The sequence below is a fragment of the Rhinolophus ferrumequinum genome, chromosome 4 (assembly GCF_004115265.2).
Source record: "Rhinolophus ferrumequinum isolate MPI-CBG mRhiFer1 chromosome 4, mRhiFer1_v1.p, whole genome shotgun sequence".
In the NCBI taxonomy this organism is placed as follows: domain Eukaryota; kingdom Metazoa; phylum Chordata; class Mammalia; order Chiroptera; family Rhinolophidae; genus Rhinolophus; species Rhinolophus ferrumequinum.
The window spans coordinates 67482927-67501961 of record NC_046287.1 but is presented as its reverse complement, the minus strand read 5'-3'; the positions used below and the strand labels follow the sequence as shown (position 1 = coordinate 67501961).

The 19035-nt window shown below is 36.1% G+C and overlaps 2 protein-coding genes across 2 annotated transcripts in view; both read right to left on the bottom strand.

Moving 5' to 3' along the window:
- Positions 1-433: 433 nt before the first annotated feature.
- Positions 434-16326, bottom strand: SARAF (store-operated calcium entry associated regulatory factor). The gene is made up of 6 exons (XM_033104146.1): positions 16040-16326; positions 9554-9732; positions 6000-6405; positions 4020-4149; positions 3221-3372; positions 434-1249 (listed from the first exon to the last, which is right to left on the bottom strand). Exons 1-6 carry the CDS (start codon positions 16176-16178, stop codon positions 1224-1226), a joined length of 1032 nt encoding a protein of 343 aa, XP_032960037.1. The 5' UTR covers positions 16179-16326; the 3' UTR covers positions 434-1223.
- LOC117021271 (translation initiation factor IF-2-like) overlaps positions 16272-19035 on the bottom strand; it is a 5050-nt gene continuing 2286 nt past the window's right edge. The window contains exon 2 of the mRNA XM_033104147.1: positions 16272-16476. Coding sequence (XP_032960038.1) covers positions 16305-16476 — 172 coding nt within the window. The 3' untranslated portion in view covers positions 16272-16304. The remainder of the gene's footprint in view (positions 16477-19035) is intronic.

The following is a 19035-nucleotide window of genomic DNA, read 5'->3' as shown; positions in this document are numbered from 1 at the left end:
AAATTTCTACTCAGTTTTACCAATAAAGAAAGGATAGTTTCATTCACAGTACCCTTTAAACTACTCCCTAAATTACATTCTAAAATCTAAATAAGGGTTTGTTTTCACATGGTTCCTAAAAGGTAAAAATGAGACTCTCAGATTACAGAGCTTAACTAAAACAGACTGTATAACCTTTGAGGATTGGGAGGCTTAGAGATTTATTCTTTTTAAAAAGCAATTTTTTAGCAGAGGCTTCCTTCCACACCATTTCTAAATTACTTTTTTGAAAACATTTACCAAATACTGGTAGCTGAGACAAGACTACCATGGGAAATTATTGTTTAGGGAACCAGACCTTCTACATGAACCATTTTCCCTCTGGGAAATAGGGCAAAAAAGTAACATCAATTTGTGTCAAAGCAGCTAGAAAGAATAAGAATACAATCCCTTGTTGGTTTGTTTTCATCATTTTAATGTAAGACCAAAACAGACTGCTACAACAAAATTTGAGATTCCACAGTGAACTGCATGCCTTTGATATTAAAAGACCTTTGTTGAAGCACATGAACTTTATCTTTTAAGAAATGAGTATGGGGATTTCAAAAATTTTTGTCAGCACACAATCATTCACATTCTAGGTACTTATTTTTTCTATCGTTTCCTAAAAAAAGTAATTCACACTTACCAGAACCCCCTCCTCCCCACCACTACAGAAGAATTCAAAGTTCCTGAGCTCAAAAGTGATCAAATCCCACAGGTTCGTAAATCAGTAGTCCAAAGCTTGGTTTAAAAGTTTGAAAAACAGCAAACACCAAATACTAAATACCAAATAGACTATTATTGTTTGTATGAAGTAATGACTCATTAACTCAAACCAGACTGAAATTTTCTGTACCCAGAGTCTACTGGTAGAAAGCCTTCACTCTTAATGCTTCTCATAGCATCACAGGTTTTAGAAATTAAACAATACATTTTCAGCATTCCACAGTAATCTTCACTTTCAAACACTGTATTAAATATCTGCATGTTACACTAATATACAATTTTCTACATAAGCATTTTGTCGTATTATCAACTCTTAGTATCAAATAATAGACTATAAGAAGCTATATAGGATAAAACACTATAGAGCTTTTGAATATTCCTTTCCCCAGCTGTTAGCAGGTAGCACTTTTTTTTTTAAGAGAAAGTGATGAAAAATCAGTAATTTTGCATCCAATGTTTGACTTCAACTTTTTACTTTATCGTCTTCTGGTACCACCATACCCTAAATGAGAAGAGTAAAATTTATATTAGTTTTTTAAAATGCACTAGAATTGTTCATAAAGTTAAACAGTTATACATGTTCTTTTTAGCAAATGAGTAAGAGAAAGATGAGGGAAGGAGAGACTGAGCGCCCCGGTGGAACAGCGCTATGCAGGACATAGGGCATCGGCTCCCCACAACCAATCGTCGGCCCTCCCCATCATCCAATCATCATCAAGTCTATGAAACTCACACATGCTTGCAACGAACAACTTTTAGTCAGAAAACCAAAGATATGTTCTATGGTGGGGTCAATGTGGTACAATGTGGACATAGGGCATCGCCTCCCCACAACCAATCATCGGCCCTCCCCATCATCCAATCATCATCAAGTCTATGAAACTCACACATGCTTGCAACGAACAATTTTTAGTCGGAAAACCAAAGATGTGTTGTTCTATGGCGGGTCAATGTGGTACAGGCAACGCACAAAGTCTAAGCCGAAAAGTAGGAAGGCCAATGAAGCCTAAGCCATGTCCTACTACCTCGCCCAACTCCAGCAGTAAATAGAAGTAATGTGGGGGAAGGCTACAGACTTTCAAAGTCACGAACATACAGGCATGCTAACACACAGGTTACAAAAGGACAGTGTTCCCGTCTGAAAAGTCTCAATTTTTTTAAGGTTTTCCTTTAGGGTTTTTTTGGTTACGTTTTTATGTTTTCTTCATGTAAGTCCCGTATGTTTCTGATTGATACTTATGATTTCTTACAATTTGTTTCCACTAAAAATGAGTTTTCTTTTGTCATGTTGTATCCTATGCAGTTCTATTTTTATATATCCTCCCAATCACTACTTCATCTTTTCTCCCCAAAAGTAACAACTACCTTCACATCTAACACCATAGGTTAGTTTTGCTTGTTTTTAGACACGTAGATTTATAAAATATGAATGCTGTAATCATATTGTATATATTCTTTTGTGTCTGATTTCTTTACATTCGGTAGACCTATCCACATGATTGCATATAACTATTTATTCATTCTCACTGTCGCATAGTATTCCACGGTATGTATATAACTCAATTTATTCATCCATTTGACTGCTGATGGATATTCCAGTTGGAGGTTATTATGAATAGGGACGCCACGAACATTCTTGTATTTATAGTTTTGTGTACAAGCATATGTATTTCTGTTACAATACATTTGAGAGTGAAACTGCTGGGTCCTGGGTATGCTTATGTTCAATTTTAGTAGGTAATGCCAGTTTTTCAAAGTAATCGTGTCAATTTATATTCACACCAGCACTATAAAAATTTCACTTTTACATTTCTAAACATTTTTAAACACATGTAAGTATATTCTATCAATTTCAAGAACGAATCATTGTTCTATAACTCCCCCCTGCTGAAGACAAACTCAATCCACAGCATTCCATTACTGCCTCGCTACCTACCACCTCCTATTCTCTGCTAATTAGCTAGATGTTTAACTCCAAATAGTTAATATTTTTAATATTACATCTTCACTTTTTGCAAAATGTCCTCTTAACAACTGCAAGAAACATTAAACTTTGACAATTACTTCAAGTATGACTCAATATATTTTTGAGTTTTACTGAATTTAGAAAGTTCAAACTTCTACTAGAAAAATCCATTTTAGAGCTTAAAGGATCTCTAGATATCACAGAATTAAACATATATACAAAACTAATGTCCAAGAAGGTTTTAGTTAGAACCTTGGTTAGTGGTAGAAGTGAGTCTAAACCAAATCCTTGTTTGATTTTTAAAAAATGTTTAGAAGTGAAAGAATGAATATGAATTATATTTTAATCTCAGTGAATTCTGCTATTAATATTTCTAGTGGGAATGCCAAATAAAACCACAATACCACAATCACTAAATGAATGTATAGTTAATCATCCTCCTTAAGTTCCAAAACTATTTCTGTACTTTACTGCTTTGTAATAGAAACTTCTATATTTTGCTCTTACCTGATGCTGTTCTGGATTTTGTCTCTGAACTTGAACATGCCGAATGGCTATCTGAGCTTCCATTAAAAGGTGAGTAAGCACGTCTATTCCACGTGCTGGAGTACGAGGGCTGAGATGGGTAGTACCACGAGTCTGAAAAGGGTGTTGCTGCTCTAAAAAGACATAAAAGTGTGTCAAGCATTGTTCTTGTGCCTTTAATTTTTAAAGACCTTCCTATTCCTAAATTATCAGAAAAAAATCTTTTTACCAAGTGTTTTTTCTTCAATGTTCTGGTATATTAGGGTTAACTTGAAATAAATACTGTCTTATATCTCTGGTCGTTGCCATGGGGGAAGAAAGTGACAGGGATAAAAGGTACTTTCTTTCTGAATTTGCACTCAAGTAAAATCTAAACTTAAACTACCAATAATACTGAAGACATTCCAAAATCTGGCTCCACGCTTTTTCCAGCCTTGCTTCAATCATTCTCCTACCAAACCAGTCTGCTAACTATTCTCCAAAGGTTGTGTTCTTTCCTGCCTTCTCATTTTCTCAGATGTCAAGTAAACAGTCTTTTTCCTATCTCATATTATCTATAAAGATGACATAGGAAGAAACACAATAAAAAGAAAATAACATACATAATATCAATCAAAGCATATACAGTGTACCTTCTCCATTCCCAGAGAATCCGATTTAATAGGGTAATGTCACTGTAATTTATTTTCCGTAACAAAACCAAATCAAATTATAAGCAAAACAAAGAACTCTCTAAAGACGAGTTGAATTAAAAACCAAGTGAGATAAATGCAAAGCCTACCTATTGCTGCCAAACAAATATCCTAATATTCCTCCAGTTCCCAAGCCAGTCCAGAAACCTGGTCCTGAATTTGCATGTCCTTGTTGTCCTGTGAAAGCACTGCCAAAACCAGAAGTTGCACCATGTGGTCCTAGAAATAAAAATGATTATGTATCATCATTTAAACAAAATATAGCATACAAAACCAAACATAATATGATGCTTCAATTATTTTATCTGTCTTATCGTACTTATTAGTAATACTCAGATCTCAACTTACAAATTAGTTGCATTCAAAAAGTGTTATTTGTAAAATATTGGTTTATAACTAAGAAGCGCCTTTCCCACAGACATAAAAAAGAAGAATGTATTTTAGGATTGGCGGGACCTTCCTATTGCTCACATTTGCTCTGGTTAAGATCACCTACTAGAAGATGACCCCCACTTGTCAGTTACTTCCTTTCTGCGTTGTGAACATCTCTACAAACTCCAGGTGACAGCTATATTTGAGTGTCTAATGGAGGAATCCATTAGAGGCAGCTACTAGATATTAATTAGTTGGGAAGTCAGATCTTAAAGGGACCAAAAAAGCATCTTCTGCTCAGAGGAAGTATCTTTAAAATTGATGTATAATGTACATAAAGGAAAGTGTGCTAATCTTACATGTACAGCATAATAAATTTGTATGTATGTACCCACGCATGCACTACCCACATCAATAAATCATTTCTAGTACCCCAGAAGGCTCCCTCATGACAATTCCCAATAGACAGCCATCCACATCAGAGATAAGCTTTATTCTAACCTCTCTCACCACACTTTAGTTTTATCCATGCTTGAACTCTTTATAAATAGAACCATACAATAGGTACTCTTTTGTGTCTGGTACACCATTATGTCTATGAGAGACAACCTCACTATTGTATATACCATATTTTAGGTTTTTTAAACTGATGTGTGGTATTACATTCTGTGAAAGGAAATCACAATTTGTGTCATTTTAATGCTTATGGATACCCTATTTCCAGTTTTTGGTTACTGTGAATAAAACTGCTACGAACATTCCTGTGCATGTTTTTTCATACACATACTCGCATTTCTCTTAGATATGTATCAAAGAATGAAACTGCTAGGTCATAGGGCAGGCATGTGTTTAGTAGGCATTTAGTTTTCCAAAGTGTTTTACCATTTTACCTCCTACCAGCAAGTTCCAGTTGACTATACCCTTGCCATTACTTAGTACTGTGTTTTTAATGTTAGCCATTACAGTGGTTATATGGTAGTTAATAATGAATTCAGTGAGGTTTTAATCTGCATTTTCCTGAAGACTAATGAGGTGGAGCACCTTTTCATATTTTTATCAGGCATCGTGACATGTTCTTTTACGGTAAAATGGCTGTTCAAGTCCTCTGTCCATTTTTAAAATTGGGTTGTCTGTCTTTCTCAGATTTGTGGGAGTTCTTTATATCTAGATACAAGTTCTTTATCGTATAGATGTCTTATAAATATTTTCTCCAAAGTATGTAGCTTGCTTTTTCACTCTCTTAATGTTTTCTTTTGATGACCGAATGTTCTTTCATGGCTGGTACTTTTTGTGTTCTACGAAATTTTTGCCTATCCCAAGGTCATGACAAATATTTTCCTACATTTTTATCTAGAAACTTAATTGTTTTACCTTTTATGTTGAGATCTATCATACTTAATAAATGTTGTGTATGGTGTGAGACAGAGTTCAAGGTAAATGCTTATTACCAAATCTGATCAAGTTTTTCTGATTAAAATGATTTACAACCTAATCATGCATCCTAGAAATAGTAATCACAAATACCTCAGAGAAAAAAAGAACAGAATTAGTAAAAAAAAAACAATTGAAAGTAAAAAATAAAATGAGTAAGACAAATCTGCTCTGGTTTCCCAATGCAACCATTTTCTATTTCAGAAACCACACAGGATTCATACCTCACATCTACCCGATGATGGCCATTGGCCAGGCAAACATACCTGTGAACTCTGGCTTAAAGCCTGAGGGAGGGGGTCCTGCTGAGTTGGTGAATCTCTGATGATGATGGAAATTTGGAGGATACTCAGAATATGGTGGAGGAGAATCTTGACCATCGCTAAGGAATAACTTATACACTCCAAAGGCAACAGCAAGTAGCACCACGATGGTAATCAATCCACTGATGCCACTGGAAACTGGGGAGTACAACTTATTATAATAATCAGAGAAAGAATTTTTTCCAGACTCTCTCACTTTCTTCAGGCCAAGTTCCGTGTAATCTAAGTTATACTCCAAGCCACAGGAACCTCTTAGTACATACTGGTCTTCAGAGGATTCATAGCCTTCACAGCTCACCACAGTTTTTCCAAATTTGTATGCAATATCTAAATCGGTCTTACATTCCCACTGTGAAGAAAAGTAGAAATAGGTTATTAGAACAAAAATATTTTTTTTTCTCACTTAATACATATCATTTGTACTATCTAGCTGTCAGAAAACAGCAAAATGAAGCAAAGAAATGATAAAACAAGATTCAGGACAATGAGTATTCCTGTGTTGGGAGAAGGGCAAGTTCGGGGCCTTGAAGATATTGATGATGTTGAAGGTCTACGTAAGCTCGGTGGTGGGCACATGAGTGCTCATTTTGTTACTATTCCTTATTCTTTACGTATAGATGTAAGGAATTATTTTGTACAAATTAAGTATTCCCTAATTTATAAATTTTAAGCAAATTTTCTAAATGTCAACTTTTTGCCACTATTGTTCAAGATGCTTTCCTCAAAAATAGAGGTTTTTAAATCTTAAGGCTCAAATATCAGCATCATATATGATATGATAGCTTCATATAACATTACAGATAGTATATAACCTTCTGAGAAAAGCTTTCTATGCAAATTTTTAAAAACCATGGACTAACTTTTCAGAGTACAATCCTGCTAGTAATTCTCTTAAGTTTTCTTTTTAAAGGTTTTCAAAAAATGCAGAAAGAATCCATGCTAGCCTCAAACATTTCTACCTTTTAAAAACAAAAAAAAGCCCAGGTTTAATTTAAATTCTGTAACTGTAGTTTGAGCTGAATAGCTAATATGCTTCTTTAACAAAATTTAAAGAGACACAAGCTAAAATAGAGTTGATTGGCTCTGTGACTGGTTCTATCGCCTTTCTGCGAGTTTATCTCTAAGAGGAAGACAAATTACCTCTTCTCTCAAACTTCAGATACACTATTTTTATAACAGCTTTAATAAGATATAGTCTACATACCATACAGTCACCCATTTCAATGGTTTTTAATATACTCAGAGTTGTGCCACCCTCATCACAACCAACCTTAGAGTATTTTCATTGCCTGTATCTCATATCCATCAGCAGTCACACCTGATTTCCCCCCAAGTCTCCCAGTTCTAGGCAACCACCAATCTTTCCTTATTATAGACATTTCATGTAAAAGGAATCATACAATATGCAGTTCTAAGTGACTGGTTTCTTTCACTTAGCATAATGTTTTCAAGGTTCACACATATCGTAGCATGTCAGTACTTCATTCCTTTCTATGGCTAAATAATATCCCATTGTATAGATATATCATGTTTTGTTTATTAATTCATCAATGATGGATATTTGGGTTATCTACTACTTAGCTACTATGAAGAATGCTGCTACAAAAATTTATGTACAAATTTTTGTGTGGACACGTTTTCAATTCTCAAGTATATTCCTAGGAGTGGAATGGTTGGGGTATATGGTAACTAACCTTTTGAGGAACTGCCAGTTTTCCAAATCAGCTATACCATTTTATATTCCTAACTGCAACGCATAAGTTTCTTCACATCCTCACCAACATTTGTTTATCTGTCTTTTTTATTACAACCGTCCTATTGGGTGTTAAGTGGTATCTTATTATGGTTTTGACTTGGATTTCCCTGATGGCTAATGCTGCTAATCATTTTTTCATGTATTTGTTGGTCATTTGAATATATTCTTTGGAGAAATGTCTAGTCAGATGTTTTGCCCATTTTAAAATTTGGTTATTTGTCTTCTTATTCGACTGTAATAATTCTTTCTATATTCTAGATACAAGTCCCCTATCAGATATATGACTTGCAAAAGCTTTTTCCCATCATATAGGTTGTCTTTTTACTTTCTTAATGGTATATCCTTTGAAGCCCAAGATTTTAATTTGGATAATATACAATTTTTATATTTTGTTGTTGTTGTTGCTACACCATTTTATTTTTTAAATCATTTTATTTAGAGGAAGATTTGTAAGTTTGCTGATGTAGGTAAATAAAACAAACTAAATCTCTATTAGTATTTCATGTTGTCAATTTCTTAATAATATGTACTAAAAGTGGCTTCTAATTATTATTTAAACTCTTAGAATTGGAAGAGGCTCTCCTGCTACTAAGTCAACGTATGATATCCTCTAAACTTCTTTGCTAAGCTAATGGTATTCTCTTCTCTCTCTCTTCACCTCTAAAAATCTTATGCTTCCTTCCTAACACCGCACATACTTTCTTCTTTAAGTCTTTCCCAATTCCCTCCACTTTGTTGGTACCAACATGTAATTTGAGTGCCTGTCTTATCTCCTCTACCAGGCAGAGAGTTTCTTGGGTTATGACTCCATCTCTTTCGTTTTTATATACAGTTTCATATATGTTTAATGAATGACGTCACCTCACCATTAGTATCTTTTTTCCCATCAAGACTGTAAAAGTAATTTAAAAGTAAAATGAGAGTGGGACGTCTGAAGATTCTTGATTCAGTTAGCAATAATAGAAAAAAATGGTGTGAATTAAGTATCACCTAGTAAATCTGAACTCTCTCTGTGAACTGTACATATCATGCATAAAGGTAGGAAGGGGAAATCAGCAACACAAGTTTCTTGCCAAATGACCAGTCATCTTAAAACCTTTTTAAAAGCAGGCAGAATACAAAGTAGAATATATTAGTATTGATTTAAACTGAATTCACTTAATAAAATCTATTCCATTTCTAAAGAATAAATTTCGGAACTTCAAGAAGATGGTCCACCCTAAGTACAAAATGCCAGAGTCAAAACAATAAAGACGACTGAAATGCTTTTGTTCAGAAGTAACAACCCTCAGTTCTAAAATAATTTTAAAATCAGCTGTTTGAAGCACAATAGGAAGACATACATTCCCACTGTTTACAATCTACAATTCCTTATCATAACTTTAATATATTTCTTAAGGATAAGTTGGTACTCTTTAAGGAATGACAGAAAACTAACAACCAGAAGAAATCCTACCCCCCACCCCATCCCAAGTATATGAAAAGTATTGAAAATTTACTAATGTCTTAGAAGAAAGTTCTGGTACAGAAAATTACAATGAATGTTTCCAGGCCTTAAAATCAGTTCATTTCTTTTGGAAGAAGTTTCTGTCAAAGAATGAATGAATGATTTATATTTATATGTTTTAGGTTAACCTGAGATTTTCTATAGGTGCTACCCCAAAATACTGAATAATGCCACAATAAACACTTTACTGAATAAAAATCCCATTTAAACTCCGATCAACATAATGAATATTACCTGTACATCATAGCCATCCCAGCCTTTGTTCTCACACTGTATGACTTTTGGGGTATAAGAATCACATCCAGCTGTGCCTCCAACACATTTCAACTGTGGGATCGGATCCAGCCTACGGGAGGTAGTATAGCGGTCATAATGGAGGGTAAGAGCTTTTACATCCCGCAACAATATTCTGTCTGAAATAGTAAAGACACAGATGAACAGATAGTAAATATCTTGTCAAACATATAAAGTCATCCTAATAAAACTCTTGCCATACGAAATACTTTCAAAAGTAAGGGTCTTTCTCACTTTTTGAGGATGACTAAGAAAAAGATGAAACAATCTCCCAAAGCCATCCTAACTACAGAAAATTCAGGTTGTCACACCTTTAAGGCCTTCCTTCATTTCAGTCCTGATGCTCCACAAACTGCTTCTATATCACAAGTTCTACATAAGTTTTGCAAAATCAGAACAAAAAGTTCATTAACCTGAAACATACTCTTGTACGACCACATTAATGGTTAACTAAAATGGCAAAAAATATACATCAACATACATCAAGCACATTTAATGACCCAAATGTCTGTCAATAGGTGAATGGATTAATAAAATTTTGGTTTATTCATACAGCAGAATATTCTAAACCAGTTAAAATGAGTGATCTACAATTTATGTATCAGTCTAGAAATATTAAAAACATTTTAAGTAAAATCCAAGATGCCAAATGTTTATGATAGCTTTACATAAACCTTGAAAGCCAGCAAAACATTACTACATATTGTTAATGTCGATATGTGTATATAATGAGAGTATGCAAACATGCACAGAATGATTCAACCCCAAATTCAGATGAGTATCTCTGAGGAGAGAAGAGACTATTTATTTAGTTCTCCATCCTTGTTTTATTACTTTTGGGTACGGGGAAGATTTGCTGCAAATATGGTAAAATGTGAACATTCAATAAAACTGTGTGGTGAGTGTATGGGTGCTCACTGTGTATGCATTTAAACATTTAAAATATTTCACAATTATACAAATTAAAAATATTTAAACTATTTTATAATTTCAAAATCACATTGACAAAGAGGTTTCAGAATAAGAAGTCAAACAAGAAAATTATGTCTAGCATTCATATACATAAGTGAATTTTAAAGTATTACTGGAAAATTAATAGTTTTCCTACTTATCACACTTGGATTATGATGAAAGATGGCTGTGAACTGGTTCACTCAACATCCATTTCACACTCAAACTGGTATGCCTTCTTGCAAAGCTAAAAGAATCCCAAAATCTCTTGCAACTTCAGTTCCCAAAGAGGGACTCAAGCCAGGTCTAGAGAACAGACCTTAACCTCAGACTGTGTACTGTGTCCCTTGGCCAAAAAGCAGTCATAGGGGCTCTGGGTTTTCGTGACAGTGTTCCAGTACCGCTTAATCAGCTTCGTGGATGTCAATAGGCTTGATGTGAGCAATCCATTTTTCACTGCTGCATGTAGCAGGCATCACTTTCTACCGTTTTGTTAGCATCTAATTCCCTACATTCAACCTGCCACAATTAACAGAATTTGCTGCTTCCCAAATTCTACTAAAACTACAATAAATGGATTGTTTTGTTGATATGAATGAACAATGTCAAGGAAAACAGAAAAGGAGATGGCAACAGAATTTTGGAAGGTGAAAGCAGATGGACTAGTGGTAGGTGACTAAGCTAAAAGCCAGACCAACTGGGTTTGGAAACCTGAGAACCAACTTGACATACGTAACAGAATCCCTAAAAGGAACAAGAAATGGCAGCTCTTGACTTGGAGGTGCCTGTAATAAGCACTACAAGGTGAAAGCTACTTGAGAAGCTACAATCTCCAGACCCTCTCCCAACTCTACACTGCTGCAACTTGCCCCTTCTCCACCAGGAAAATGTCTGAAGACGTATTCTCTAAGAATGGCAAAAACTGAAGGGCTCTGCACTGGGGCATAGTTGGCACAGCAGAAAGGTACAAAAACATAACAGAGTGCCCAAGTAACTGTATGCACTCTGAATGATAAAAGCATAGACCACTTTCCCACATGGCTCACAAAACGCTAGCAACCATTCCTTTGCCCTCTGAGTGAGAGACTGGAAGTCTATTCCTGCTGTAATCTAACCAATAAGAGATACATATAACAACATCAGGAGTTTTCCCCAAAAAGAACCACCTAAGTAATCTTACAGTCACCAGGTCGCCCCACAGTAAAGTTCAAAATCCAAAAGCACCAACCACACATTGATAAGCTTCCAATCAGCTTTTTGGTTCCCACCAGTAATCATGGGCAGAGAGCCAAGAATTACTAAAAATATGAGGAAACCCCTAACATGGAATACAGCAACCAATACAAAGCAAAACCACAAAAGCAATTTGGAGGAAAGAGAGACTGTACAGAAGAAGAGAACTTTAAACAAATTTTTTTAAAGCTATGATCCTCAGAAATATAAAACATTGCATACATAAAACAGTCGTTTTTAAAAGGAACACTCAGAGAACAAAACAAGAACTCCTGGAAATTAAAGACAGGGCAGCTGAGATGAAAAACTCCATAGAATTGTTATAGATAAGAAAATTTCCTAGGAAGTAGAACAAGAAAATGGAAAGCAGTGGGGGGGGGGGGGAAGAAAATTACAGGACCAATTCAGAAAGTCCAAAAATCTAACAGGGGATGTGACAAACTCAGTGATATAATTTAAGAAAAATTCCCACAACTGAAGAATGTGAGCTGTCCTACTCAAAGGACCCAATAAATACCCAGGCCTCAAAACAGACCCACACGAAGGTACATCATTGTGAAATCTTAGAACACTGTAGACAATAACTGCCAACAAATTGTCAGAAAAAAAGGGGAAAAACGTCACATACAAAAGATAAAGAATTACAAAAGCTTCCAATATCTCAATAGAAGTGAAGAAATGTCTTCAAAATCTAACGGAAAAAGACTGGCTGGGTATAGAATTCTAGATTGTCACTCCAACAGGAGGGTAGAATTTTCAGGAATATTAGTAATGGTACACAGAGTTCTTTCTAGTCACAAGCGGGGGGGAAAACATTTAACTTCACAAGAGCGAGATAAAGCCACTTTAATCCACTAGTCAATCTTGGCATCATTAATGGCAGAACAAACTGACATTACACCATCTCCTATGATGTAATCCCCCAAGGTACTTAACATGAATCTAATCAAGCCTTTGGACCTAAGCCAGTTTACTAAAAATACAGGGAAGAAAGAAAACCAAGCTAAAACAACATCATGAGAAAACAGAATCCAGGAGGTAGAGTATTCTAAAGAACAACTGGCCCAAATTCTTCAGACAAATAATAGCATGAAAAAAAGGGCTTGTTCTACCTTTAAAAAGACTGAAGGGCTAATTCAATTAAATGCACTGCATGTTCCTGGATTGGGTCCTGGTTTGAACAAACTAGCTTTGGGTCCTGGTTTGAACCCAAACTAGCATTGGGTCCTGGTTTGAACAAACTAGCTTGGCCGTTTTAGGGACCACTGTTATATCTGAATACCACTAATCACCACTGTAATTAGTGATATTAAGAAATCAGGATGTGATAGGAGAACTGACTCTGGGTGGTGAACACACAATGGGATTTATAGATGATGTAATACAGAATTGTACACCTGAAATCTATGTAATTCTACTAACAATTGTCACCCTAATAAATTAAAAAAAAATTATGATTAGTTTTGTTAAATGTGATGTTTTTACTATGTGAAGAAAAGTTCATTTAAAAAAAAAAGGATGAAAACTGGAAGACTTAGGGGTGGCCTGTCATGATGCCTATAATTTACATTAAAATATTTCTACATTTGAATAAAAAGGAGTTGAAAGAAAACAAAGAACTTAAAAAGACTGATAACTTTTCATAAAAATTTAAAATACCCTTCCAAGAATTTCTTCTAGCAGACAAACTAGAATGACTCAGCATCAAGGGATTCTACTAGGAGTATCTGACTTTTCCAGTACTGTCATAGAGGTAGACAAGAAGAAAGTAGAGAATGGCTTCTGAGTAATCATCCAATAGTGTCCGTCACACTTGGTACAAACAGTAGAAGAAAAAACATTTTATTTAAAGTTTCTGGACCTACAAAATCCAAGAGAACTTCTCCAAAAACAACCCTATTATAGTAAGAGAATTAGTTAAAACAGCCGCATATTTTATCAAGTACCAAAAGTCAACAGCTTTTTCTATACCTGTAATATCCAATTACAAATGAAAATGGAAAGGCTATTTCAAATTAGTGACAAATTACATACCTACAAAAATATTTACAAATAAGCTTAAGGTCAAGATGTGATCTTAATATATAAGAAAATACTATATAAGACCTAAATAAATTTAATACACTTCCAACCAAGAACCCAGTTGGGTTTTTTGGAACTGGAAGAAAATTATGTTAAAGATCCAATGGACACTGATTTGTGGTTCTTCATTTATTCTATTAAATTTTTCTATATTCTAAAGGAAAAAAAGAAATCCAACAGAAAAATTAATGTTTATAAATAGCCAAAGAATTTTTGAAAAATACATTGCCTACCAGATAATAAAGCTTACTATAAAGTTACTATAATCAAAAAAGTATGGAATTGAAGCAGAAATAGACAAGGGAACTGTGAAACAAAAGAAAGTCTAAAAATAAATCCAGATATATGTGGGAATTCAATAAAAGAATAAAGTAACCTATTTAACAGAAAATGGATGGCTTCTTTAATAAATGACACTGGCACAACTGACTATATAGCTAAAAGAAAATCCTCCTGAAGCTACATAAAAAGTTAATTCCACACGGGCTAAAAATCTAAAATTTCCAAGAACTATATTAAAATAAAATGTGCTCTAATAAACCCAAACTACCTCCTCATAAATAAAAAATTTAACAATGAAAATGTTCAACAGTTTAAAAAGCCACCAAGTATAATTAAACTTAACAGGAATAATAACTTGAATTTATTGTAGCAGGGTTAGGATAACATAAAGAACACTGCAGTTATTAATAATTCCCATCACTACCTTCCTTATGACTTTGGCCAAATCACTTAACTTATCTATATAAAAGTTTCCTTTCCTGTAAAATTAAGACAATAAATTCAAAGTAAAATTGGTTGTGAAAATTAGATATGAATACTAAAATTATCTAGCAGAATACTTGAAACATAATAGGTGATAAAGTACAATACAAATTACTGAAAATGTTTATGGGGCTATATACACATGGGATACCACCGTGTTTCCCTGAAAATAAGACCTAGCCGGACCATCAGTTCTAATGTGTCTGTTGGAGCAAAATTAATATAAGACCCGGTATTTATTTTGTTATGTGTTATGTGCCGTGATGTGACGTGACGTGATGTGACGTAACGTTATGTCAATTTTTGTTAATTTTTGCTCCAAAAGACCCATTAGAGCTGATGGTCCAGTTAGGTCTTATTTTCAGGGAAACACGGCATTACCATAACCCTACAGCATCTTTCCTCCCTAGAGGTCCTAACGGTCACTATGTTTTGTGTCCCCCAAAAGTCGTATGTTGAAGCACTGAGCCCAGTGTGATACTATTTGAAGGCAGGGCCTTTGGGATGTTATTCATTTTAGATGAGGTCATGAAGTCAAGCCATAACATCTTTACTCTTCAGAACAAAAATGAAATTGTAATTGTTTGTTTTTTAATTCTAATTTAAAGCACGCATCAGTTATTAAATGGAAATCTGTATGTATGTGATAGATACACATACATATGTTAATTACAAGGAATATTACTGATTCCATAAAAAATTATTTACATAATTCTAACAACACAGTGATATAAAAGAACATTTCCCCTAAAAATCTCTTATGTCCCATCACAAAAAATACTCATATGAAACTATTTCTTAAATTCTAAAGTACAGTTTAAAACAATGAGAAAAGCTGCAATAACACAATGTAATTCACTCTAATGGTCAGAATAAGAAGCATGAGTTCTGCTCTCATAAATGTTATGATTCTGCTAACCTACCTACAAGGTCTGCTGCATTGTCCACTAAGCGTGACTCAGAGACTGTGGATGTCAAGGCAACTGCCAACCAAAGCAACAGGCAGTCATGAAAACAGTCAGCGACATCAGACACTCATGAAAACAAAGCGAGATGCGCAGGTGAGTGTCGAGCTTTCCAGCCCGACTCCGGCATAAGGGCTGTAGCCCGAGAACAGAGAAAGTGGACAAATTCTGAAAGTCCAGAGAAGGAAGAAAGGAGATGTTAGAATACTAAGCTGTCTCCCCCGCCCACTCCCCAACAATCCCCACTCTCCCGTAGGACTTCTGGGAAGACCAAAAGCGCCAGGCGGCTCACAAATGAATAGAAAGGGGGATGAAAATGAGGAATTAGAGCAGAAAGGCTCAAGGGGCGGCAAACGGAAATGGTCGCCCGCGAAGCCTCTCGAAAGCAGGCTGAAGGCGGCAGGAAGGGGCGAGTGAGGACAGCACTCACCAGGGTTGTTCCAGCCCAGGACAGGGCCCCCAATCAACAGAAGCAAAAGGAGGCCGAAGAGATGGCAGCGTCCTACGGCTCCGGGCCCACCGACTGCGGCCATGGCGCTCTGTGAAGATGGCGCGCGGCTGCCAGGCATTCGCGGGCCAGGACTGTGATGCGGGAGTCCGCGCGTCGCTGCTTGGCGATGCCGGGAGCTCGGGCCACGGAAAACGGAAGGTCTGTAGGCAGAGGCCCAGCCACTACGAAGTTTCGGCCGCCAATGTCACGTCACTGCTGCGGCGCGTGAGGGAACGTGAGTGGACGCTGCTGGTTCCGCCCGTGGTGCTCTGCGCGGACGTGGGTGGGACGCCGCCATTGAGGGCGGAGCCAATGGCGGGACGCAGAGGCTGTGGGCGGGGCCGGGGCCGCCCTGCAGGAGGCTATCCGCTCGCGTGCTGCGGTTAAAGGGAACGAAACCAACACAAAGTGAAATCTAAGATGTGTAGTCAAGTTATGTATTTACAAAAACCTCAATACCTTATGCCTTATTCAACTTTATGTCTTCAGCACCTAGCATACCACCCGGCACTATTCGTGTTCTATAACAGCTCGCTAAATACAGAAGATTCGAGTGAAAGTAGCATGGAAATAAATTGTCTTGTTTCCGAAGCTCAGAAACTTTACATATTTCCTTGTACGTGGTGGCAGTAAGGATTTACAAAATACCAAAAGAGAAACTACTGCCTAAAGAGCCAGCCAGAGAAAACAGTTCTAAGAGTGCAGAGGCATTGTCTGACAGGCCTGGTTTCTCTGGTTCATTCATTCAACATATATAGGTTGAATGCCTTAGGTGTGTCAGGTACTTTTTTAGGCATGAAGGATACACCCAAGGTCCCTGTACTCAGTTTACAGAGTTTACACTGAAGTGGGATAGGACACATAAAGCTAAATAATAAATTAATAAATATAACAGGTAGAGATCAGGGCATTGATGAAAATAGAACAGTGGTACCAGTACAATATAGAGACTGGGAAGCGACTTCAAAGAGAATCTTGCTGAGGAAGTGATTTCGAAGATTTGATACCTGAATGATGAGAAAGAACCAGCCATGCAAAGATCAGGGGAAGAACCTTCATGGCCTGGTGAACAGTGGATGCAAAAGCGCCAGCTTTGTGTTTTGAGGAACATCGTTCACTAATTTGAGCAATATTTTTATATATTGACCACCTAACAGTACCTAGTAGTACCTGCTAGGCACTATTCTAGTTTCTGGGGATGATACAGCAATGAATAAAACAAAATTGGGGGTGGAGGGTCTAAAAGGGGGGAGGCAAACAAGGCAAGTAAAACTGAAGCAAAGTAAATTAGGGGAAGAGTGAAACGAGAGAAGGCAGAACAGTGGTGGCTTGGAGTGGGACCAAACGGGACTGGAATAAAGATAATAGAGAACTCTATTCTCAATATGTTAAGTTTGAGGTAGGCATTCAGGTAGACATATCATATAGACACTTGGATACACAAGTCTAAATTTCAAGCTAAGGTAAGCTTGGTAGCTGTTATCAAAATGAAGACAGTATTTAATGCCACAGAAGGAGATACAATGTGTAGGGAGAGAATTTAGTATAGATATGGCAGTAGCAATGTCTGAACCTGATTTGGATCCTGATTCAAACAAACTATAAAATAAATGACATTTATAAGACAATTGGAAATGTGAACACTGACTCGATATATAAAGGTATTAAAGAATCATTTTTCATGTGTGATAAATGTACTATGACTATTTATTTTTAAGAATTCTTTTAGAAAAACTAAAATATTAAAGGTTAAAAATTGTATAAGGTTAAAAATTTCCTTCAAAATAATATGGGAAAATAACATGACCGTGTGGGGGAAGCGGATGAGGAGTATAGTAAAACAACATTGACCACGTGTTAATTGTTGAGGATAGCTGATGGTACATGGAAGTTCATTATACTATTCGGACTACTTTTTTATATGTATTTAAATTTTTCCATAATAAAAAGTTTTTTAAAAACTAAAAACTAAAATCTTCTCCGATTTGATCTGTAAGTTAGTAATTCAAAATTAACAAAATTGTGGGGAGGATTAAATCAGACAAATATTGATAGCACCCGGCACATAGCAGCTACTCAATAAACAACAGCTCTCTTTCTCTCACTTCCATTCCCATCTTTGTGAATTAACTTTGGAGGACAGGAAGCCAACTGAATGAAAAGTTTTGAAACTATGAAAGGTTAACTATTCTGTAAAAATACTTAGAGAACATTTAAAGGACATAACATTAATGTTTAGTATTCATTTGGCAAACTGATGAAGAAAACTGACATTCTGCCTTTTTCAGATAATTATTTTCAAGCTTTAGTTTGCATAGGAAATCTTTAGGGTGCTTGTTAAAATTTCAGATTCCTGGGCTCTGCCCACAAAAGTTCTGATTCAGGTCTGGAGAGGGACCCAGAAGTTTGCATATTTTAGGAAGCATCCCAAAGAATTCTGTTGCAGGTGGTCTTTGAAGTACATTTGGAATCACTATTTTTAAGATCTCAAGTGACTCTTGACAACATCTATAGACCAAAAATAGCCCTTAAGGTAGTGTTTTCTTCCTAGAAATACTGTGAATCTCACGGGAAAGTCAAATGACACAATCTCTTAGGATCCTGTGATCATGGAAGTAAAAGAATATAGATCCCTCTAACCTGAAGAACAATCCCAGTTACCGATAAATGTCACCAAGGATGAATGCCTGTCTGTAATGCCCAACCCATTGTATTCACAAGCGGAAATTAGCAGACTAGCACTTACCTTGCCACCGGGGTTTGTGGAAACCCCAAAAGGCTTCCTAAAATGTGATTTTCCCCAGGACCCAAGCTATGAGCCTATGAGATAAGAACCTATCACTTCCCAATACCACCACCACTGATCAGCTATGTCTGCTATGTTCCCCCAACCATCCCTGCTTTCAAGGATGGAATACTGACTGTTGAAACAAAGC

Bases quoted from the DNA above. Each gene is read 5' to 3' on its own strand.
- SARAF (XM_033104146.1), bottom strand. From the start codon at position 16,178: ATGCCTGGCAGCCGCGCGCCATCTTCACAGAGCGCCATGGCCGCAGTC. The intron at 9,733-16,039 runs GTGAGTGCTGTC...TTACTATTTCAG, and splicing joins CCTGGGCTGGAACAACCCTG to ACAGAATATTGTTGCGGGAT. The intron at 1,250-3,220 runs GTAAGAGCAAAA...CTTCTCATTTAG, and splicing joins AAAATCCAGAACAGCATCAG to GGTATGGTGGTACCAGAAGA.